Raw genomic sequence first — 24,212 nt, forward strand, 5'->3', positions numbered from 1 at the left:
GGGCTATCATGTCCCCTCTCAACCTCCTTTTCTCCAGGCTGAACATTCCCAAGTCCCTCAACCTATCTTCATAGGGCTTGGTCCCTTGTGGGTTCTGATCTTCACATTAGGCTGGTGGCAGGCTCACACAGTAGTTGAAGGGTTGTTGTTGTTGTTGTTGTTTTTTAAGGGGACTGGTTCCCAACAAGCTGATACAGGGAAGGTGTGGTGGCATGCTAGGAGTGACATACTTAAGCTACACGGCCTGCCTTATTGCAGGTTCTGCTGATGGCATCACAGAACTTACACGAGCTGCATTAATTGTGTTTTTGGAACGGCCTTTGGCTACATACAACAAATGTGATCTTATCGTATCGTGCAAGAGCTGCATGTATGCTGAGCTCCATAAAAGGCACAGGCTCCACAGGCAGGTGCTGGAAAGCAGCATGGATGATAGTGGCATAGTCCACTTCGGTCTCATCTTCCCCAATGGCCTCGATGACCTCATGGTGGACCATTGATGAGTTAAGTGCCGGAGTTTGCAGTGGCAGGACATTGTCTCAGATTGTTCACATGCTGCTGGCCCTTCCTTACCCCCCTCTAGGGCACAAATAAATTTGCATTGGGAATTTAATGGTTTTAGTATGTCTCTCGGACAAATTTGGAATTTAAGGGCTTGCCACAACTTGTCGCTTTTATTGTTGTGTTTTTGTCTGTGGTTTTAATGGGTATTTTATTGGGGGTTTTGAACAGAATTCTGTGACCCGCCACGAGCTGTATGGGAGTGGCAGGTAAGAAATTGAATAAATAAATAAATAAATAAACAAACAAACAAATAAAATAAAATAGCATCCTTCTACGCAACTTCGAAGGTGAGCCCTCTCTTGGCAAAGAGACAGTGCTGGGGCAGCTTGCCCCAGAAGATGCAGATGAGACTGTCTTGAAGGACCTCTTCCAGGTTCGTGAAGAGACAGTCACCTGCCAGGTTGAGAAGAATGCAGTGGAGTTGGCCTCTTGTTGAATGCATTGGCAAAAAGTGTAGCGGCAGGTGATTTCTCCTGGCTGGGGGTTGCAGGGTTCCCAAAGGCACCAGAGAATCTCATCCAAGGCCAGAAGCACCAGCATCATCTGTCATGAAGAGATTGTGTGTGAGGCCGTAGGCTGCTGGTCTACAGAGGCTCAGGAACACAGACCTTTTTCAGTCTGTGAGGGTTCAAGAGGTTCAAGGGGGTGGCAGGACTAGACTCCTTCAGGTAGAGAAAAGCAGCATATAAGAACCAACTCTTCTAGATCAGTGGTCCCCAACCTTTTTATCACCAGGGACCGGTCAATGCTTGAGGATTTTACTGAGGCCGGGGGGGGGGGAGACTTTTGCCAAGGGACATCACCGCTGCCTGAGCCCCTGCTCCACTTGTTTTCCCACCGGTGCTCCTGACTTCCCGACACCCACTGGGAGGCGCTGCCAGCAGCAGCTGCGCAGTGCCACACTGAGGGGGAGCCCCAGCCATGGCAGCCACTGGAGAGCACCAAAGGTAAGCCAGCGACAGAATGGCAGGGCAGCATAGGATGGGGAGGAGGCTGTAGAGGAAGCGCGGCCCAGTACCGGCTGATCTACGGACCGGTCCTGGTCCCTGGACCAGGGGTTGGGGACCACTGTTCTAGATGACTCAGGAGGTCCCTTCCAACTCTATTATGCTATGATTCTATGGTTGCCATTGGTGGTGGCCTTGGCCACAAGGTAGTGACGGGGGCTCCTTTTGTATGACAACCATCTGGACAGGTTGCTAATATCGAAAGGCTCGATCTGGCCCAAGGTAGCCATAGCATTTGTTTGCTGAGTCTCCCCTCCAGGCAGCATGTTCAGTAGTCGGATGGTCCTTTCCTGGAGGTTGGGCACCAATGAACGATGGTGTCTATTGATGGATTTCTTCCTCCTTGGTGGCAAGGTCCCCCACCAGAGATTCAGCACCTGACACCACCAGACTAGTCTGAGCTAGTGCACTAAATGTAGAAGAGAGCATCTTTCCAAAATCGGAGGTGGTACCCTGGAAGCTCCATTGATGGCACATTTTGTGGGGAAACAACATACACCTGAAGAACTCAAATTTTGTGCGTTAGAACATTTGGATGATTTAGACCAATAGGATGTAAAGGTTGTTAAGATGGGAGTCATACTTGATTTTTACTTAGGGAACACTGACACCTGGTGGCTTAAACCAATCTCCGGATTGTTCTTGCTTATTGTAACATGGATTTTGCAACATGCGTTAGGATGCTTTGGGCTGATCCTGCGTTGAGCAGGGGGTTGGACTAGATGGCCTGCATGGCCCCTTCCCACTCTAGGATTCTGTGGGTCTAGTTCAGCAGTGGGATGGGCTGCCTAAGGAGGTGGGGAGCTCCCCCTCACTGGCCGTCTTCAAGCAGCGGCTGGACAGATCCTTCTCCTGGATGCTGGAGGCTGATCCTGCACTGAGCAGGGGGTTGGACTAGATGGCCTGTATGGCCCCTTTCAACTCTATGATTCTATAACAATTAATGCAGCATTAATTGGTTGATCCATCAGTTCTTATTTAATTGATTGTGTAACAACCTTTAGGACTAATATTGTAGGCATTTGACCACAGGATATGCATTTCATGTAAAAGTGAAGGACCTTTCAGGGTCCAATGGTTATTGCAAGGTAAGAAAGAAACAATAAACAATAATATTGTGTTATTTGGTACCCATTACATACTTGTTTTGGAACATACACCCAGTTTGATGTTAATGTTTTCATGCAGGTTGTATGAATTGAACTGTTTCTGAGCTGATTTGTAAAAAAGCGTTATGATATTCTCCATTGTATTAAGGTATGTGGCTTTGTCATTTTATATTTGGATATGAATAGTCTGTTTATTTAATTTGTGTTGATACTTGGTTATATTACTAACATGTAGAGTCACTGAGGAAGACACTTAGTTGAAAACAAGTATGTATTTTCCCCATGGTCTCCTTTTGGCTTTATGGACACATTATAATAAATAGACAGTTGGAGCTATCATCAGCTTCTACTTCTTATCTTCTTCCTGGGATCAGCTGATGGTCTTTCACATTCCTGGGATAGCCAGCCTCCAGGTCAAACCTCAAAATCTCCCCGAGTTACAGCTCATCTCCAGAATATGGAGATCTCCCATGGAGAAAATGAATGTTTTGGAAGATAGACTTGGAGTTGGCAATCATAACGTTCCCCTGGAGAAACCACCTTTGCTCATATGGGGAGGGGGGGATAAATGGTAGTGAAACAGATCCTCCATCTATGATTTTGGGTGTCAGCTCATTCCTGAAGAGCCTGAATGGTTTCTTTAATCCAAACCACACCTTCTCTCTTGCTCCCTCCCACATAATTATGTATATAAGATCCCTTTGGGTATCCTTGGATGACATCTTTCTACTGCCAAACGTACTATCCCAGCCTGCAGACATGTCTGTCTATGAGCATACAGCGAAGGGATCGAAGACTGCGAAGGTATTGGAAGCAGGGAAGGGTTCACAGACAATGAAGGCATCAGGTCCACAGATATCAAGTAAAGGTAAGAAAGGGTATATCCTACAAGGGGCAGAGGCAAGGGGACCAGTGAATGAGGCTGACCTTCATGCTCTGCTGGCAAAGAGGAAGAGCTGGGTTTTACATCCAGCTTTTCTCTACCCTTACGGAGTCTAAAAGTCATTTACCAGCGTCTATCCTGCTTCTCCCACAACAAGCATCTGGTGAGGCAGGTGGGGCTAAAAGACCCCTGGGAGAACTGAGACAGGCAGATGGTCACCTGGTCAGCTTCAGGTGGAGGAGGAGTGGGGACTCAAACTCAAGTCTCCAGATTAGAATCCGTGGGGCTTAACCACTATGCCACACTGCTGGAGAGCTTCTCAGAGGCTCTTTCTGGCCATTGTGGGCACAGATGGACTCTCAGTCTGATGTTCCTGGGCTCTTCTCTTTTGCCATCTTTAGAGAGATGCCCAAGGCATTGGAGGGCCAAATGGAATCTGGTATCAGCGACATAGAAAACTCCTGTTCTTGTTTTGCCCCACTTACCTTCCCCGGCCTCCACGTCTCGATTGATTTTTAATTGGTTTACTTAATTACCTTGGTTTCATCACTTCATTTCTACCTCACCTTTCTCCTCAATGGGAACCCAGAGTGGATTACATAGTTCTCTCTTCCATCCTCACTACCCTATAAGGTAGGCGAGGATGAGAGGCTGTGTGTCACCCAGTGAGCTTCCATCGCAGAGAGGGGGATTCGAATCACAGAATCACAGAATCACAGAATCACAGAATCACAGAATCACAGAATCACAGAATCATAGAGTTGGAAGGGCCCATACAGGCCATCTAGTCCAACCCCCTGCTCAACGCAGGATTAGCCCTAAGTATCCTAAAGCATCCAAGAAAAGTGTGTATCCAGCCTTTGCTTGAAGACTGCCAGTGAGGGGGAGATCACCACCTCCTTAGGCAGCCTATTCCACTGCTGAACTACTCTGCCTGTGAAAAAATTTTTTCTGATATCTAGCCTATATCGTTGTACTTGAAGTTTAAACCCATTACTGCGTGTCTTCTCCTCTGCAGCCAACAGAAACAGCATCCTGCCCTCCTCCAAGTGACAACCTTTCAAATACTTAAAGAGGGCTATCATGTAGAATCTGGGTTTCCTAGAGCAGTGTGTAGGAGTGGTTTATGACTTTTATAAACTGCCCTCCCCTGCAGCTCAGGAGCGTTCACAGGGAAATTCATTATATAATACAAATGATGTCCTCAATAGAACGCATAATAATTGAGAACATGTAATATTTCTGATACTAAGCTCATAACAAGAGAATGTTTAACAATTAACCTTTAATTATAACTTTCTGGTTCTGTAGCTCGCTGTTTTGTGCTTTTCAACACTGTGGTTTCACGCCCTATCTGAGAGACATACTAGGTGGTAGGAGGGGTCTCTGGCACTGATTGGGGGTATTGCTTCATTGGCCCCAACAAAAGCCTGGTGGGAGAGCTCCAGTTTACAGGCCCTGTAGAATTGTTGTAGCCCCAGCAGGGCCCTGATGTCATCTGGGAGCTCCTTCCACCAGCTGGGGGCCAGGATAGAGAAAGCCCTGGCTCTGGTCGAGGCCAGACGAACCTCCCTGGGACCAGGGATGACCAATTTGTTGGTGCCTGTAGAGCATAAGGCTCTTTGGGGGGGCATAGGTGGAGATGTGTGATTGGCAGGAAAAAAAAACATCCGTTGCAACGAATCTGCGTTGATTCGTTGCAACGGAGAGACCCATCCAGCTGGCAGGTGTGTTTGAGCTGCCATTTCATCGTTGCCACGTTTCCCCCGAGTGAACCCCCCCCCCCCACGGGCGCGATTATCGGCCGAAAACAGTGTGAAAAATAAAGGGAAAATACATCAGCAAACGGGCTTCTCTGTTGTTTTTGCTTAGTGACTAAACAGCTCTGGGGAGGGACTGCAGCCGGGGAAGCCTCTAAACGGAGGCTCGCCGGTGCATTGATCTCCGCTCGCTCGGAGAAAAAAAAATGGCGATCGCTTCGCCGGAAGATCAGAGGAGAGAGCCAGGGGGAGGGACTTTGTAGAAACCACAACAATGGTAACGCACAGAACTTTCCCGCTAGTGTTGCAGATTGGTTGCAGGAGTGTAGCACTTTCCAGAGGGTGAATCCACTTTTGGGGATTTCCCTGAAAGCGCTACAACGAAGCGCTTTTTGCGGATCGGTTTCAGGTGTGTGGCAGATTGTCAACGACGTTGTGCATAATGGCAAATCAGTAGCGTTTTCAATTGGCAACCATTGTGTGATTTTGAAGGAGTGCGGAAAGCCCCAAAATCCTGATCCGGTATTCAACTGATAACCAGTGCAGCTGTTGGAGTACGGGCCAGATGTGGGCCCTCCAAGGTATTCTTGTAAGGACCCTGTCTGCTGCATTCTGGACCAGTTGTAGTTTCTGGGTCAGGGGTAAAAGTAGGCCCACATAGAGCAAGTTACAGAAATCCAGCCTAGAGTTGACCATTGCTTGGATCACTGTGGCTAGATGTATTGGGTCCAGGTAGGGCGCTAGTAACTTAGCTTTGTGCAGGTGCAAAAATGCCAGCTTTGCTACCCTGGGGACCAGCTCCTCCATGGAGAGGGAGGTGTCAAGTATCATGTGGAGAGTGCCTCTGATATGTGTACCCCATCCAGGTAGGGTGAGCATGCTTCCTTGCCTGGGCCTTTTCTGCCAAACCACAGGACCTCATTCTTTGAAGGATTAAGCTTCAGACGACTCTGCTTGAGCCTGTCCATCACAGCCTCCAGATATCTGTCCAGATAGCTTCTGAGGGTGAGTCAGGGTGGCCATCCATCATGAGGAAAAAACGGGTGCCATCTTCATATTGGCGACATCCCAGACCAAACCTTCTTATCAGCTGGGCAAAAGGCCGCGTGAAGATACTGAATAGGATTTGAGAGAGAATCACTTCTTGTGGCACCTCGCATTGGAGTTTGCCAGTGATGAGATTGGCGATTGCTACCCTCTTCAAGGGTGCCGAGTGACCAGACTCCCCTAAATAATTGTGTTGGGTGCAAGTAGGAGGATGTGATGGGAGCCGAGGAGAAGTTGCATTTTACTGACTTCACCGCCATCGCATAGGTTGTCATAAATGCCCTGTAGGATGTTCTCAACACTTCCTCCAAACTCGCTGTGGCCATCCCAGCTCCTGCTTCAACTCATGGAGCTCCTCTGTGTACCAGGGAGCCCATTTTGGGCAGGGACAGAGAGGGTATCGGAGGGCGATCTCTGCGATGGCCATGAGCATTCTATCAGGCCAGTCACGGACTAGCTAATTTCGAGAACCTCTGGGAGGCATTGGGTCCCACAAAGCATTCAGTAGTCCATTGAGATCCATAAGTCTCTTGGGGAGAGCCCAAATTTGCTTGGCACCCAACAGAGAAGGGAAACGTATCCTTAGCGAGGCCTTCAGGGCATAGTGATCTGACCATGGAACAGTGTTTGCTACTCAGTTCCACTTCTAGTCCTGCAGCAAAGATTAGGTCCATCACAGCAGACTTGCAATTTATTCTAGGGGGAAGATGTCCTTGGAGACAGCTCGTAATTTGGGGGGGAGGGGATGACTCCATTGCACCCCATTTGGCAGCCTGAGGGTTAGCTGTCATTTGGAAAATGGAAGGTGGGGACAGGTGGCCTGAGAGCCATTCTTATGCTCTTTTGGAAATAATGAGCATCAATCTCTTTTCCTCTCTTCCAACTCCTTTAATGGCACAGGGGACTGTGGATGTGGATCCGGGCCTGGGTATGCAACCCCTCTGGATGCCATGAGAGGTAAGCCCTTTCAACTCTGCCCTCAGAAGCAAAAGCTCCACCCCCAAATCTCCAGAAATTTCCCAACCTCAGTCTGACAACCCTACCTGCCATCCTCTACCAAAGGTGACCTGACATACCTAGGTTCTAAGTTCGAGTTTTCCGAATAAGCCAAACTGGAATTGACTAACTGAATCAGTGATTCGGCTGATTCACGTTTCACCAAATCAAGAAAACCCGAATCTGAAAAGGACCAAATCTGTTCCCAGTGCACATCCGTAGTTCTAGGCAAGGACAATGTAAAGGCATTCAACTTCTTCTCCTCAGAAGATTACCCCCTTATGCTCTTATATCCAGCCAAGGCAAACTGTGTCAAAGATACTTTTTCAGAAACATGAAGAAGAAGAAGAAGAAGAAGAAGAAGAAGAAGAGTTGGTTCTTAAATGCTGCTTTTCTCTACCGGAAGGAGTCTCTAAGCGGCTTACAGTCGCCTTCCCTTCCTCTCCCCTCAACAGACACCCTGTGGGGTGGGTGAGGCTGAGAGAGCCCTGATATCACTGCTCAGTCAGAACAGTTTTATCAGTGCTGTGACTAGCCCAAGGTCACCCAGCTGGTTGCCTATGGGGGAGCGCAGAATCGAACCCGGCATGCCAGATTAGAAGTCCACACTCCGAACCACTACACCAAACTGGCTCTTAACCTAGCCCCAACCTAGTGGAACAAGTTCCCGGAAGAGCTACAGATCCTTCAGGAGCTTTCGGCATTCCACAGGGCCTGCAAGACAGAGCTCTCCTGCCAAGTACCAGGGCATAGATCTGGTACCCCCCCCCCAAGGAAGAAAGCCGCCTCCAATTTCTTGACATCTATGGTGGCGACCAGTTATTGTACTACTGTCCCCCCCTAGGTGGATACACGGTTTAGGTTGGGGTTGTTTTTACTGCCATGTTACTAATTATTGTATCTTTTAATTTGGTTTTTAATCTGTTTTTATTTATATTGGAACCCAATTGTAACCTTCCACAAGCGGGCAATAAGTCGAACTAATAAATAAACAAACAAAAAAATATAATAAAATACATAGAATCGCAGAATCCTAGAGTTGGAAGGGGCCATAGAGGCCATCTAGTCCAACCCCCTGCTCAATGCAGCATCAGCTCAAAGCATCCTAAAGCATCCAAGAAAAGTGTGTCTCCAACCTTTGCTTGAAGACTGCCTGTGAGGGGGAGCTCACCACCTCCTTAGGCAGCCTATTCCACTGCTGAACTACTCTGACTGTGAAAATTTCTTTCCTGATATCTAGCCTATATTGTTGTACTTGTAGCTTAAACCCACTTGTAGTTTAAACAACAACATTTGCAAGATTTCTGGCTCTGGTCACAAAATGAGTGAATGAAAAATGTCAAGGAGTTCTAAGCAAGGAAGAGGGAAAGACACTCAACTTCCTTTCCTCATAAGTATGTGCCTGTTTTATACCATTAAAGGCAAGCTGTAACCTAAGTACGTGCATGCACATGAAAGCTCATATCAGGAAGAAAACTCTGCCGTTTTAAAGGTGCTGGTGGACTCAAACGTTGTTCAGGTAAGTAGCAAAGAGTCACAAAAGCAAATCGCCAGCCACAAATGTTGATACTGGAGGAGCTACTGAAATCTCACGCTCTTTTAGATGAAACTAACCTTTGATGAAACTAACCTCTTGTGGCGCAGAGTGGTAAGGCAGCAGACATGCAGTCTGAAGCTCTGCCCATGAGGCTGGGAGTTCAATCCCAGCAGCCGGCTCAAGGTTGACTCAGCCTTCCATCCTTCCGAGGTCGGTAAAATGAGTACCCAGCTTGCTGGGGAATAAACGGTAATGACTGGGGAAGGCACTGGCAAACCACCCTGTATTGAGTCTGCCAGGAAAACGCTGGAGGGCATCACCCCAAGGGTCAGACATGACCCGGTGCTTGCACAGGGGATACCTTTACCTTTAACCTTTGATTAAAAGCAAATACCGGCTCCCAGGAGAGAGAGGGCCTTGAATCAAGAAAGTTGTAGCTCCTTTTCCAACAGTCCCATTGCTTGACTTCTGAAAGTCCTCTTTGCTTTCCCAGGTCCCAGGGAGAAACTCATGTACGTTATTTGCATCTTAACCAGCTCCAGCATTGGCCCCCGAGCGCCCGACTACCTGGCGACGGTGGACGTGGATCCAGAATCTCCAACTTATTGCAAGGTTTTGATCAGAGATCTTTTCATTGGGGAACGTTCCTCTCTGCCATTCCTCCCCTCAGTTTCCGGGGATGGGTGAAGAGAGGGTAACAGTGAGGCCTATTCTGCACACAATAGATAATGCACTTTCAGTGCACTTTAGAAGTAGATTTTCCTGTTCTGCACAGGAAAATCCAGCTTCCAAAGCACATTGAAAGTGCATTATCGTCTGTGTGCGGAATGGGCCTGAGCATTTCCTTACTGGCCCAGGCGAGCTTGATCTTGTTCCATCCTGAAAGCTAAGGTGGGAATTTGGGGGCAAAGTGTGGGTAAAGTCAAGTTTGGTGAATGGAGGGTCCTCGGCAAGGACGTAATGTCAAAGAGTCCACCCATCAGAGCTGCCATTTTCATCAGGGGAAATGAACAAACAATCCCATGTTTGGAAGGAGTTTTTATTTGAATTGCATACTGCCATATTTATGCTAGGGTTTTGGGGTGTCTTATGGAAGATCTATTTTTAAATTTGTGAACCGCTGCGAGCCAGCTTGCCAGGAGCGGCAGCCTATAAATCTAATAAATAAATATGAGGCAAAAATAATGTATTTCTTAATGTACTAGCAGAAAGCTTCTTGACTTAATAGCTGGACCTATTTCTTGAGTATTTTTTTTTAATTTGGGATCTGTAGGTGGTGGTGGACGGGGTGATCAGGTCACAGCCAATTTGTGGCAAACCTGGGGGGGTTCAAGACAAGAGGCATTCAAAGGTGCCTACTTCTGCACAGTAACCCTGGACTTCCTTGTGGTCTCCCAACCAAGCACTAACTAGGGGCCGACCCTGTTTAGCCTCCAGCATCTGGGTAGCCTGGACATGGGCTCTAGCATGGAATTTGGGAGCAAATTTTTGCACTAGGCCAAGTTTGGTGAAAGGAGGATGCTCAGTAAGGTTGGAGAGCAGCTCACTTCCTGCCTTCCTCCACAGGTGATCCATCGCCTGCCCATGCCGTACATCGACGATGAACTCCACCATTTTGGGTGGAACGCCTGCAGCAGCTGTTTCGGGGACACCACCAAGAAGCGGAACAGGCTGATCCTTCCTTGTTTTGGCTCCTCTCGCATTTATGTGGTGGACACAGGGACTGACCCGATGGCTCCCAGACTCCACAAGGTAGGTTTTCGCTGGAGAAGTGCAAACTAGCCCTCGGCATGGGGGAAATTGGACGAGGAGGATATGGGGATTGTGGATGGCATTAGGATGGGCTGCAGAAAATTCTGCAATGAGCTATGAGAAGCAGTTAGCGATACCATCTAGTGCAGTATATGGACAAGGATATGCAAGATCCCAGGTTCAAGACCCCACTCTGGGTGAACTTGAGCCAGTTACCCTCTGGGCCTATCCTACCTCAAAGGGTCGCTGTGAGACTAAATCAGAAGAGGGGAGAAAGATGTAAGTTGCTGCCAACTAGATATAACATGCCAACTAGAACAGCATTCCCAATAACATTGACAATCCCTAGGGAGGTTCGACCTCTCAGTCTGACAGGGGGGAGAGGAAGGGCTGTAGATGTTATGGGTCAGTTGGCCTCAAGGAAATGCCTGGTGGAGGAGCTCCCTCTCGCAGGCCCTGTGGAATTGTGGAAGTTCGGGCAGGGCCCTGATCTCTCCTGGGAGCTCGTTCCACCAGGTGGGGGCCAGGACTGAGAAGGCCCTGGTCCTTGTTGAGGCCCAACGTGCCTCTTTAGGGCCAGGGATCCTCAGCCAGTTGAAGGTGGTGGAGCGTAAGGCTCTTCTGGGGGGGTATAGGCAGGGAGGCGGTCTCTCAGATACACTGGGCCCAGACCGCGTATGGCCTTAAAGGTGATTACCAGAACCTTAAGCTTAATCCGGAATTCAGCAGCCGAGTTCTTGGAGTCCCAGTCAGATGTGGGATCTCCATGATGTCTTAGTGAGAATCCTGGCCGTGGCGTTCTGCACCAGTTGTCGTTTCCAGATCAAGGATAAGGGTAGGCCTGCGTAGAGCGAGTTGCAGAAGTCGAAAGGTCACACCCTGAAACTCTTGTTGGTCTCTGAGTTGTTGTTGAACTCAAAGCTGGACCATCTTCTGCCTCCACAGGTGATTGAACCGAGAGAAGTTTTCAAGAAATGTGATCTGGCATACCTAAGCACCTCTCACTGCCTGGGCTGTGGGGAAGTCATGATCAGTGCTTCAGGGGACCTACATGGCAATGGAAAAGGTATTTTACAGGTTGGGATCTCAATGGCTGGCTGACACTTCTTGCTTCAGCAGAAGAACACCTTGGACTAGATAAATGTTTATAGGGGGAGCTTTCTCAGTCAAATTTCTCCCCTTAGATTAAAGGGGGAGCAAAGAGAGAACCCACTCATTTCCCAAATCCCTGCTCTTGAAAGCAGGTGAAAAATGGAGGCCTGTGTTTGCCTTGACTTGGTGTTTGCATTCAAAGCTGGCCAAGGCGCATTTCCCAAGTGACTGTTGAACAATAACCTTAATTGATGGACAGAGATTTTGTTGGGAAAACAAGATTCCTTTAGCAAGAATTGTTGTTGGGTTTTTTTCCCCCTTTGATTTAAGCACTTTACTGCTTGGAAAGAATATAGAAAGTCCAAGAAGTAAAGACTATTGGGGGTCACGTGTTAATGGTTCAAGGTTTTTAACTTAGTAACACGGAAATGTATTTAGATTCAGGACTTATTAGTTCAAACATTCAGCACTTTAAGGGTGACATGGGCTTTAAAGTATAAGCTTAGTGCACTTGTAATAAATACAGAAATTTTGGTTTAATTTGTTTCTTTAAGAATGGGTTCATTCATTCATTCATTCATTCATTCATTCATTCATTCATTTATTTATTGTTTCAACGTATTGCCCATCACTCTCATAACTGGCTCGTGGCAGGTTACAATAGTCCGCGTTAAAAAGACCATTAAAAGACCATTAAAACACTTCTGGACAGTCATCCAAAACAGAAAAGACTCCTAAAACGTTTAAAAACCATGGCGGTCAACAATCCACTAACCCCACAAAAATCTAATACAGGAGTGAGAGGCGGGACCATGGACTGCATGGCGGGTGTTTACGCTCTGCAAAAGGGAGCTGCTACACCCGGCATTTGCCTGAGATTAATTCGACCTATAAACATCCGTCAGTCCCGCTTCAAGTCCATGATCTGAATGTTTCTGACCTCTCTAGGGGTTCTGTTAAAAGTTCTTCTATTGAAATCGTTCAACGAGTTAATTATGGTAACCCGTTACACTTATATTTACTGCTGGAATTATTATTAACTTGCTGTTGTGACTGTTGTTAGTGTACGACGTTCTATGTATCCCGCAATGTTCTCATGTAAACTGCCCTGAGACGTATGGGAGGGCGGAATAAAAATCTAAGGAAGGCAGGAAGGCAGGAAAGAAAGAAGGAAAGAAGGAAAGAAAGAAAGAAAGAAAGAAAGAAAGAAAGAAAGAAAGAAAGAAAGAAAGAAAGAAAGAAAGAAAGAAAGAAAGAAAGAAAGAAAGAAAGAAAGAAAGAAAGAAAGAAAGAAAGAAAAAGAAGATACATAAGGAACTGGTAATCAAGGGTACCCTTCTTCCAGGAAATCCCCAGCTGCTTAATGTGCTTGCTCCTTAACACATGCTTGGTCCTTAATTTGAGATGGATTCTTGAGGGGGACTGACTCGATCAGGGGAGACTCAGACCTCAGTTAGCAAGACCTGAACAAAGCTGTCAAAGAGAGCATGCTTTGAAGGGCGCCAATTCGTAGGGTCATCATAAGCCAGAAGGAATTTGACAGCACTGAACACACGGATTAAAAATTGAAAGTACGAACAATTTTAATCAGGGTGTTGATTTGCATTGTTTGGGATCACCGTTTAAGGTGATTCCATGAACAGACCATAATTAAGATCTATGCATCTACCCATGTGCAGAAAAATAATTAGTTTTGTATTCATAGAATCATAGAACCATAGAGTTGGAAGGGGCCATACAGGCCATCTAGTCCAACCCCTTGCTCAACGCAGGATCAGCCCAAAAAATTCTTCCATTTGCTATTTCAACCCCAACTCTTGACAAAGAGTTCTGGATGGATTGCAGGATTTAGAGATCGGATCTTATTCTTCTGCCAGGTGGTTTTATTCTTCTGGATGCTGAGACCTTCGAAATAAAGGGGACCTGGGAGAGACCCACTCAAGCGGCCCCAATGGGGTATGACTTCTGGTACCAGCCAAGGCACAACGTCATGATAAGCACCGAAGTGGGGGTGCCAAAATATATTTTTACTGGGTTCAACCTAGCTGACCTGGGGAAAGGTAAGGCTTCACTACAAGAAAATGTATTTCTGTCTGTCTGCCTGTCTGTCCCTCCACCCATCCACCCATCTATCCATCCATCCATAATGCAGGAACACACAACTACCTGCCTACCCAGTGACCCTAATTTCATGCTGAATCCCCACCAAAAATCTCCAGAATCCAGCTTGGTCTGGAGGGAATTCACCTAGCATCCCACAGTAAAAGGTAAAGGTAAAGGTATCCCCTGTGCAAGCACCGAGTCATGTCTGACCCTTGGGGTGATGCCCTCCAGCGTTTTCATGGCAGACTCAATACGGGGTGGTTTGCCAGTGCCTTCCCCAGTCATTACCGTTTACCCCCCAGCAAGCTGGGTACTCATTTTACCGACCTCGGAAGGATGGAAGGCTGAGTCAACCTTGAGCCGGCTGCTGGGATCGAACTCCCAGCCTCATAGGCAAAGCTTTCAGACTGCTGCCTTACCACTCTGCACCACAAGAGGCCCCAACATCCCACAGTGACGATCAGCAAATCCCTGGATGTGCAGGGAAGGCCACAAGAGACAAACAGTGGCCCATCCCTTTCTGCCCAACCACTCACCATTGGCCTAAGCTCATAAAATCAGCATTTCTGTCAGATGATTATCTAGCATCAGGGCTGGAATTGTTTCTCAGTGACCAGAAACCTCTTTCTTCTGCTGGATTCACAGTCATTCACCAGCTGTCATGAACCTCGGTTCCTGACCCAAGTTTCACCTGAGTTCTCCCAGAGACTCCCGGGCTGTTGACATAAAGCCATAATCGCTTGTTGGTTCCTGTCCTCCCTTTGCATACCAAAGCATCTAACCGCCAGAACACCTTCATCAAACTTTGCCTGCAGATGTCTTTTGAATAAAGCTTCCTTTTGGATTTCACAAGCACTGTGGTCTCAGGGATTGGCTTTTGCAAGGACTTGACTCAGGTGTCTTCTGCCTGGTTCCTGACACCAGCTTTGGCTTTTCTCTTTGACTACCTCCAGGGCGCTTAGGTCGTCGCCTGAACGTCTGGGACTGGACCACCCACTGCCTTCTCCAATCAATCGATGTAGGGGCGGATTCTTCCCCCGCAGAAATCCGGTTCCTGCATAACCCCAATGCTGCACATGGGATGGCGTCCTGCACGCTCCAGGGTTCCGTCTCTCATGTCTTTAAGACACAGGTGAATGACAGCAATAAAGATGTCCAGCTCAGTTTATGTGATCTAAAGTCAGCTGCAGGACCAATTTCATGGCTGGCTTCACCTCCTCCAGTGGCCATTGTGTGACTGGTAGTCAGCTGCAGGAGCTATCTGGTGGCTGGCTCCACCTCCTTGAACAGCCATTTTCTGTCAGCCATTTTGTGGCTGCACCCACCGTGTTGTGTTAGAATGCCAAAGGTGCCCCCTGAATCGGGAACCCATGTGAGTTTAGAGGCCAACAAGATTTGGGGGGGAGGGGTATGAGTTTTAGAGAGTCCCTTCAAAGGGAACTTTGACAAAACTTCACCCCCCCAAAAAAAAATCTTGCTGGTCTCTGTGGTACTACCAGTCTCAAATCTATTTTCAGACCTTTTCGGCCCTGGCCCCAACCTGGTGGAATGAGCTCCTGGAAGAACTAAGGGCCTTGTCAGAGTTGTCAGCTTTCCACAGGGCCTGCAAGACGGAGCTCTTCCGCCAGGCATATGGTTGAGGCCAGGGTGGAGTCCCTGGGTGATGGCCACGGGAAGCCAGAAGCGCTAAAAAGGGACCTCCTTTGTGGCGAGAAGACCGAGACCAGAAACCTGTGGGTTACGAAAATACCGCAAAGTGAAAGTGACAAATTCTGCAAAAAACGCAGCTGTGCGTAACTGACAATTTTCGCTACTTTAAGTAGCGATTTCAGAAACGGCAACCAAGTAGCCACTTTTAAGTTTGTGCGGAATGGGCCCCAGTATTCCATCTGAGGATGAGGAAGGAAGGGACTGGGGGTAATTAGAAGGCTTAACATGTTGGTTTTGAAGGTACCATTGGAACATAAATGTGCTGCTTCAGACCAACCTGGCTACACACCTGAATTTATCTGTAACATTTTTGGATTCTTTCCCTGGGTGCTTTGAAATGTAAGGTAGTATGAGGTTGTGAATTTCCTGCATTCTGCAAGGGGTTGAACTAGATAATCCTGGAGGCACCTCCTAAAACTATTATTCTATGTCCATTATCTGAGAGGGAGCCTTGATGGATCCCAGCTGACTTTGGCTCTGCTGCAAATTCCATCAAACAAAATGAGAAAAATAAAGAGCTTCTTTGCAGAACCTGAGCTGCTAATTCAAAACTCATCTCCTTGTATTTCCTCTTCAAGGAGGTGAACTTTTGGGGGGCAGTCTTACAAGCAAAAGAGGCAAGGCAGGTATAAGACATAAGGGGCAAGCAGCAGAGAGAAATCTACTTTTCAACAGCTATGGCCTTCACAATTCCATTGTAAGGATAACGGAAGTTCTTGTGGCTTGCAAGCAGAGCATATTCAGGCTCATGTGTAGTCCTCTCCAGCATTTCTGAGCCTGGAAGTAAGGAACAGAGTCTAGAATTCTGCTGGGCTCGATGGGGAGGAGAGTCTGATTCTGCATCAGACAGCAAAATCAACCTTTGCCTCTACGTGTGCTTTCTCCCTTTTGGCCCTCACCCTGTGGAATGGCCAGCCCTAGGAGGTCAGGAAGCCTCCTGCTTTCCTGGCTTTCTGCAAGCAATGCAAAACTGAACTACTCATAAAGAAGTTTTCTGTGCAGAGGGTTGCTCTGTACAAAATGGTTTTACAAACTGCTTAGATTAAAGATTAAGGACTGTGGCCTCTACAGCTGTGATAAACTTACTGCAAGTAGGATCAAAAGCCATGTTAGTTCATCTGTACAGTAGCAGTGGAAAAGAGCCAGAGTCCAGTCACGCCTGAAAGGCTAAGAAAAATTGTGGCAAAGTATAAGCTTTGGTGAGTCCATGCTCACTTCTTCAGACACAGCTAGAATGCGAGTCCATTTCTCCGAATCATAGAATCATAGAGTTGGAAGGGGCCATAAAGGCCATCTAGTCCAACCCCCTGCTCAACGCAGGATCAGCCCTAAGCAGCATCCTAAAGCATCCAAGAAAAGTGTGTATCCAACCTTTGCTGGAAGACTGCCAGTGAGGGGGAGCTCACCACCTCCTTAGGCAGCCTATTCCACTGCTGAACTACTCTGACTGTGAATTTTTTTTCCTGATATCTAGCCTATATCGTTGAACTTGTAGTACAATTTTTGTTAGTCTTTCAGGTGCTACTGGAATGGCTTTTGTAGTCTTCTCGGGTTGTGGGGCCATGTGCTGGTTATTCTCATTCCTAACCTTTCACCTGCATCTGTGGCTCGTATCTTCAGAGGTCTCTCAAAGCAACCTGAGAAGACAACAAAAGCCATTTGGTCCTGGCTGTGTCATCCTTTGACAACACTTTGCTACTGGACTCCTGCTCTTAGGAGACCACTTCTGTAATTTTGGCCCCATTTAATATGCTGCGTGAATACTAATGTTATGCTGCATTCTTTTTTGGGTAGTTCCAGATTTCTAAATTCCCAGTGCTTTGGTTGTTGACTGTCCCACTTTGTCATCTGTACCGACTCACTCTGTGCAACCCGCTTCAGCCCCTACAAGGAAAATGGAGTAGTAATAAGATAAATAAATATATGATACATATATTTCTTCCACAGGATGGAAATTGGGCAGCAGAGAAAGTGATCCAGATTCCAGGCAAGAAAGTGTCGGGATGGTTGTTACCCGAAATGCCAGGTCGGTCGAAAGGACAGAGTTTGTATTTTCCTCCATCCCTGCTCTTTGCAAACTGCGGCTGGTTTTTCCCAATCTCTTTTTTGAAACTAGCAGAGGAGACAGGCAACTGTGCCCCATACTGGAAGAGAAGAGACTCTTTCTTGTGCATCGATCTCTTTGCACACCATGAGGGAGCATTTGGTACCATGAGAGCAGAACTTGGCATGTCATCTTTGAGAGAACGCATCCATCTTGCAGTGCTGAAGTCATGGGAAAGTAATAACATAGCAAGTTCAAGTTCATTCGCCCAACCGTCATTTAACATGATGGCAGCAAAGGACCGCTTGTGTTGCAGCCACATTTAACAACCTTGTAACACATTATACTGCTTTAGGATGCTTAGGGCTGATCCTGCGTTGAGCAGGGGGTTGGACTAGATGGCCTGTATGGCCCCTTCCAACTCTATGATTCTATGATTCTATGATCCTATGATTCTATGATCTCTTTTTTGATGTGTTAGATTTTTATTGGGAATGTATTTTATGTTTGCATGTTTTGGAGTTGCAAAGACCTATCGTCATATGCTATAAAGCAGGGGTAGTCAACCTGTGGTCCTCCAGATGTTCGTGGACGCGTGGGAATTGTAGTCCATGAACATCTGGAGGACCACAGGTTGACTACCCCTGCTATAAAGTTTACGCGTACTTGTACTCTCTGGCATGCTGCATTTAAATATCAGAACATTAACTTCCAGAGAGAAACTCTCCTTCCCACTGATTCCCTTCAAAATCTATGAGGTAGGTTTTCCAATACATGTCCTTGAAAAGCTCCTAGCAAAGAGAATAAAGAAAGAAACATAAATATGCCCATCTTTTCCTCCAGCCTTCAGCATCAGCCTTGTCATTTCCTTGGACGATCGGTTCCTGTACATGAGCAACTATCTGCATGGTGACATCCGTCAGTACGACATCACTGACCCTCACTGCCCCAGGATGGTCGGCCAGGTAAGCGTCTTCATTCAAGGGTTCGGCGCTCTCCGGGACCTTTTCCAAACAGGCCATCTAAAAGGTTCAGTCCTTGACATTTCCAGTTAAAGGGAGATGTGAAAGACTATCTGAGGCCCCAGAAAGCCCTTTCAATTCTCAGTAGACAAAACTCATAGAATCATAGAATTCTAGAGTTGGAAGGGACCTCCTGGGTCATCTAGTCCAACCACCTGGTCTATGCAGGACACTCCCAACCCTCTCGCTCATCCACTGTCACCTGCCACCCCCTTGAGCCTTCACAGAATCAGCCTCTCCGTCAGATGGCTCTCCAGCCTCTGTTTAAAAATCTCCAAAGATGGAGAACCCACCACCTCCCCAGGAAGCCTGTTCCACTGAGAAACCACTCTGACTGTCAGGAACTTCTTCCGGAGGTTTAGACGGAATTTCTTTTGCATTAATTCCATCCCATTGGTTCTGGTCCGTCCCTCTGGGGCAAGAGAGAACAACTCTGCTCCATCCTCTATATGGCACCCTATATGGCACCCTCCATTGACTTTTTTCATCTTGAACCAAGTTGCTGAGATACTATTAATATATCATTCTGCATCACATGATAATGAATTTTTTCAGGCAATCCCTCTGACCCATTGGCTCTTGCATTGGACTGATCCTCCCTCTCGGGGTTGTGGTGGATCTTTGTGTGCCCACAGGTGTTCGTGGGGGGCAGCATCCCAAAAGGCGGGGTGGTCACCGTCCTCGAAGATCCAGAGCTGGACTGCCAACCTGATCCTGTGGTCATCCAAGTGAGTAAATCACAAACTGAGGGGAAGAACGTGATCTGGGAGGGAAGGTTACTGAGAGTGGGACATTCCTGGAGATTTGGTAAAGGGGAGGCTGAGGGAACTGGGATTTGGGGAGAGGAGGGGAGGAGCCCCAGCATGATATAATGGCATGGGGTTTACCCTCCAAAGCGGTCATTTTCTCCAAGGGAACAGTTCTCTGGGAACATTCCAGACCCCGTCTGGATATTGGCAACCCAAGTATATAGACAATACTCTCTCACGTGCCCCCCTCCACCTCATTGTTCTTATAAATAGGCTGCCTAAGGAGGTGGTGAGCTCCCCCTCACTGGCAGTCTTCAAGCAAAGGTTGGATACACACTTTTCTTGGATGCTTTAGGATGCTCTGGGCTGATCCTGCGTTGAGCAGGGGGTTGGACTAGATGGCCTGTATGGCCCCTTCCCACTCTATGATTCTATGATGAGTCTCAGCTACTTCAGATAAAAAAGAGGATGGGCTATGAATCCTTGAATTCTTTTTACTTGTATATAGAATACATTGATTATCCACCTATCTGAGAGCCAGTTTGGTGTAGTGGTTAGGAGTGCGGACTTCTAATCTGGCATGCCGGGTTCGATTCTGCGCTCCCCCACATGCAGCCAGCTGGGTGACCTTGGGCTAGTCAAAGCACTGATAAAACTGTTCTGACCGGGCAGTGATATCAGGGCTCTCTCAGCCTCACCCACCCCACTGGGTGTCTGTTGTGGGGAGAGGAAAGGGAAGGCGACTGTAAGCCACTTTGAGACACCTTCAAGCAAAGAAAAGCGGCCTATAAGAACCAACTCTTCTTCTTCATAATCATGGGGCTGCCCCCCATAAGGCCCTCTCTCATCTACCTACCAGATGAGTTACCTTGCTGCTTAGATAGTCAAGAGTGCCTCTCACTTTAACCGTAAAATCCGGGGTGCATGACTCTGTCACTTGTCCCTCCTTGATTTTTTTTTCCCTTAAATAATAGCTGATTTATGAAGATGCCGGAGGGTTTAGAAAGCAAGAGATGTTCAGAGGTACTTTGCCATTGACTTCCTCTGGGACATAGTCCTGGTGTCCCTTGTGGGTCTCCCCTCCAAGAACCAGCCAGAACTGATCCTTCTTAGCTCCCTACATCTGACGAGATTGGATCACCCTTGTCTAGCCAGCTCAGGGCTCCTGCTCGATAGGCTGTTTTGAATCCAAAATTGTGTTAGGCCCCAGAACCGCCACTCTGCCTTACTGAGGAGCAAAGGTGCTTGTGACAGCTGCATCCCTGAGTTGCATATTACCAGCAAGTCCAGCCCTTCATAAGAGCCGAACTTCTGCCGTGCCGTCTTTCCTCCTTTTTGCCATCTGGATCCCTTCAACCTCCATCTTTTAGGGAAGAAGAGTCTACGGGGGACCCACCATGCTCCAGCTCAGCTTGGACGGCAGGAGACTTTATGTCACCAATGGCCTCTTCACTCCTTGGGACAAGCAGTTTTACCCTGAAATGGTCAGGTAAGAAACTCTTCTCTCTGCAGTCGGCTCTCCTCTTCACTTAGTGTGGTAGCTCAGACTCTGATCTGGTTGGGTCCGGTTTTATCAGGAGTTGCTAGCTAGAGAAACTGGATCTGGTCAGGAGGGAATCGGAGTCTTTGCATCCAAGGCCCATTCCGCACACAGAGGATAATGCACTTCCAATGTGCTTTGGCAGCTGGATTTTCCTGTGCGGAACAGGAAAATCTACTTTTAAAGTGCATTGAAAGTGCATTATCTGTTGTGTGCAGACTAGGCCCAACTCACAGGAAAAAGGTTCAATGAGAGCAGAGTCAAAGCCAGGAATCCAAGAGCAGGCAGGCAGGAAGGCGGTCCAAGGTCAGAGTCAAGGAGTTGAGCAAGGTAAGTGCCAACCAGGCAGCATTCAATGTGCGTCCATGTCTGTCTACAATCAAAGCAGCCTTTAAATAATTCTTCTTGCCGATGCTAGCTCTCATCCTGAGAAGACTCATCAACCTCCAGCAAGTGGGGCCGAGCCAGTAACCAGGCACTTTGCTCCTTAAATGCTGCCTGCCTTGTTCTGCAGGTGACACTGGTGAGCTAACAGCTCAACTGGTGCCTGGCTATAATGCCAGGGCAAGCTGCATGGCCAAGGTGCTTTATCAGGCACTTCCACCCAAGAGTCTTGAACACCTTCCCCTTCCATTGGGCCTGGTTGGAATTCTGCCAGGGCAAAGCTTTCACAGCTCAGTTCTTCTTCTTCTGATTCCCCATTGGCGTGGGGTTGACATTTAACACTTTGTCACCCAGACTCTGTTTCCTTCCTTCTTCAGGGAAGGCTCCGTCATGCTGCAGATTGATGTGGACACAGAATGCGGAGGTTTTTGTGTGAACGAAGACTTCCTGGTTGATTTCGGGAAGGAACCCTTTGGGCCTGCCCGGGCTCATGAGATGCATTACCCTGGGGGAGACTGCACCTCGGATATCTGGGTCTAGCAGGGGAGCATGTGGGCCTCTTCTAACACTAGCTTGGGGGGAGAGCTGCAGAGAATGCATGCAGATAGTAACTTGGAGTTTTTCTATACTATGTATTGCTTTATTTAAATATATATGTTTGTTCTGCTTGGTAACACGGAAGCTTTCTAGAGTTGCTGAATGTGGGCTGGGAAATTTCCGGATATTTATGGGGATGAAGATGAAGATGAAACTCAAATACTTTGGCCACCTCATGAGAAGGAAGGACTCCCTGGAGAAGAGCCTAATGCTGGGAGCGATCGAGGGCAAAAGAAGAAGGGGACGACAGAGAATGAGGTGGCTGGATGGAGTCACTGAAGCAGTCGGTGTGAGCTTAAATGGACTCCGGGGAATGGTAGAGGACAGGAAGGCCTGGAGGATCATTGTCCAGGGGGTCGCGATGGGTCGGACACGACTTCGCACATAACAACAACAACAACAACAACAACAACAACAACAACAATGGGGAGAGTGGAGTTTTGGAAGAAGAGGAAGCTCAGCAAGGATGTGATGTCACTCTAGGGCAGGGGTAGTCAAACTGCGGCCCTCCAGATGTCCATGGACTACAATTCCCAGGAGCCCCCTGCTGAGGGCTCCTGGGAATTGTAGTCCATGGACATCTGGAGGGCCGCAGTTTGACTACCCCTGCTCTAGGGCTTCCATTTCTCCATCCTCCACACCCCCCCCCCCAAAAAACCTGTCATCTCCTTGCTTTAGGATGCTTAGGGCTGATTCTGCGTTGAGCAGGGGGTTGGACTAGATGGCCTGTGTGGCCCCTTCCAACTCTATGATTCTATGATTCTATGATTCAAGAATGGGTCTTGCTGAGGCCTGTAGATTATATTCCATCATACCTATTCCAAAGGGCTCCCAACTCCCAAAAAGGCTTTTCTCTCTCCCTCCCTCTTGGGTATCTCACCACAATCACTGACCTTTATTTGGGTATGCCCACTGAGAGGGTCAGACTTCCCAGCTTCCCTTTTGCAATGTGTCCTGCTGCCCACTGCTTGGTCACTATAGGGACAGCTTACTACTGGGAGCACCTTCAATTACCAACCACTCTCCCTTCCCTGTGACTCCTTTTTTTCAACAGCATTTCTGAGGTGTGGGGTATATGTGGTACACAGAACCACTACCAGCATACAAAGTTGTACGATATACATTAAAAAGAAATGTTTACAAGCATAATTTCAGCACAGAACCAGATTGAGCAAGAGACCAAAAGAAGCAGGTAAAATCACAAATCGTCTCTCCCTCTTGCCATATTAGATGTTAAACTAATGTTAGATGTTAGCTGTTAAACAGGCTCCTTGCAGTTAAGAAGCAACCAATCTTTGCAGAGCTTGCTACAGATCTCCAGGTTTCTACAATGCCAATAGATGCCTGCTTCAGATTTCAGTTAAGAGATCTGTCCCCGGGTGAATCCAGAATACAAGAGACCTCCTCCTTCCTGCCAGGGGGTTTTATTATGTTTCTTCTCCTACTTCCCAAGTCAAGCTAGGTAAGACAAATATGTACTAGAGTGTACAGGAATTACTTCCTGTTCCCATTGGCTGTTCCCATTGGCTGCAGAGGAAAGGACACGCAGTAATGGGTTTAAACTACAAGTACAACGATATAGGCTAGATATCAGGAAAAAAGTTTTTCACAGTCAGAGTAGTTCAGCAGTGGAATAGGCTGCCTAAGGAGGTGGTGAGCTCCCCCTCACTGGCAGTCTTCAAGCAAAGGTTGGATACACACTTTTCTTGGATGCTTTAGGATGCTCTGGGCTGATCCTGCGTTGAGCAGGGGGTTGGACTGGATGGCCTCTATGGCCCCTTCCAACTCTAAGATTCTATGATTCTGTGATTCCTGAAGATTATATCTGAAGGTTGTCTAGTCAAAAGTCTTTTAAGTCTCTGAGCCCTGTTTGGGGGGAAGGAGAAAAGCTTCACTCCGCTATGGACTCTATCCAAATTAAGTAGCGTCTGCATGGAAGGTGAGCAATTGTCTTCCTCCTTCCCTGCCTGGAACTATCACAGAGGGTCATACCACATGCAGCAAAAATGCAATTATTCACATAGAAATCGTATGCAATTCTGGGAGATCACCAGACTGCATCTGAAGGGTAGCATCCCAAGGCACTGGGTTTCTCAAAGGAATCAACCAACTCTGTCGCTGCTGAAATTCTCAGTGGGCAAATCATTCAGTTTATGTCTCTGTCAAGGGCTCTTGGTTTTGTGACGGCCAAAACAAGAATGATCAATAAAAAGATAGCAAAACCACAGTGCTTCTTGTGTGCAATCTTGTTTCTTTAATGTTCTCAACAGAGTTCTTTCACGAACGCAATCCCGCACAGATGCATTTTCAAATCAT

The 24,212-nt window shown here is 47.4% G+C and overlaps 1 protein-coding gene across 1 annotated transcript; it reads left to right on the forward strand.

The window, feature by feature from the left end:
* The first annotated feature begins 7,281 nt into the window (after nt 1–7,281).
* LOC143829690 (methanethiol oxidase-like) lies at nt 7,282–21,839 on the forward strand. Its single transcript, XM_077321007.1, has 11 exons — nt 7,282–7,327; nt 9,397–9,515; nt 10,470–10,655; nt 11,601–11,721; nt 13,625–13,807; nt 14,804–14,982; nt 17,508–17,590; nt 18,455–18,569; nt 19,262–19,354; nt 20,746–20,864; nt 21,677–21,839. Exons 1-11 carry the CDS (start codon nt 7,321–7,323, stop codon nt 21,837–21,839), a joined length of 1,368 nt encoding a protein of 455 aa, XP_077177122.1. The 5' UTR covers nt 7,282–7,320.
* The last annotated feature ends 2,373 nt before the right edge of the window (nt 21,840–24,212 follow it).

This window comes from Paroedura picta, chromosome 1 (assembly GCF_049243985.1).
Source record: "Paroedura picta isolate Pp20150507F chromosome 1, Ppicta_v3.0, whole genome shotgun sequence".
In the NCBI taxonomy this organism is placed as follows: Eukaryota; Metazoa; Chordata; class Lepidosauria; order Squamata; family Gekkonidae; genus Paroedura; species Paroedura picta.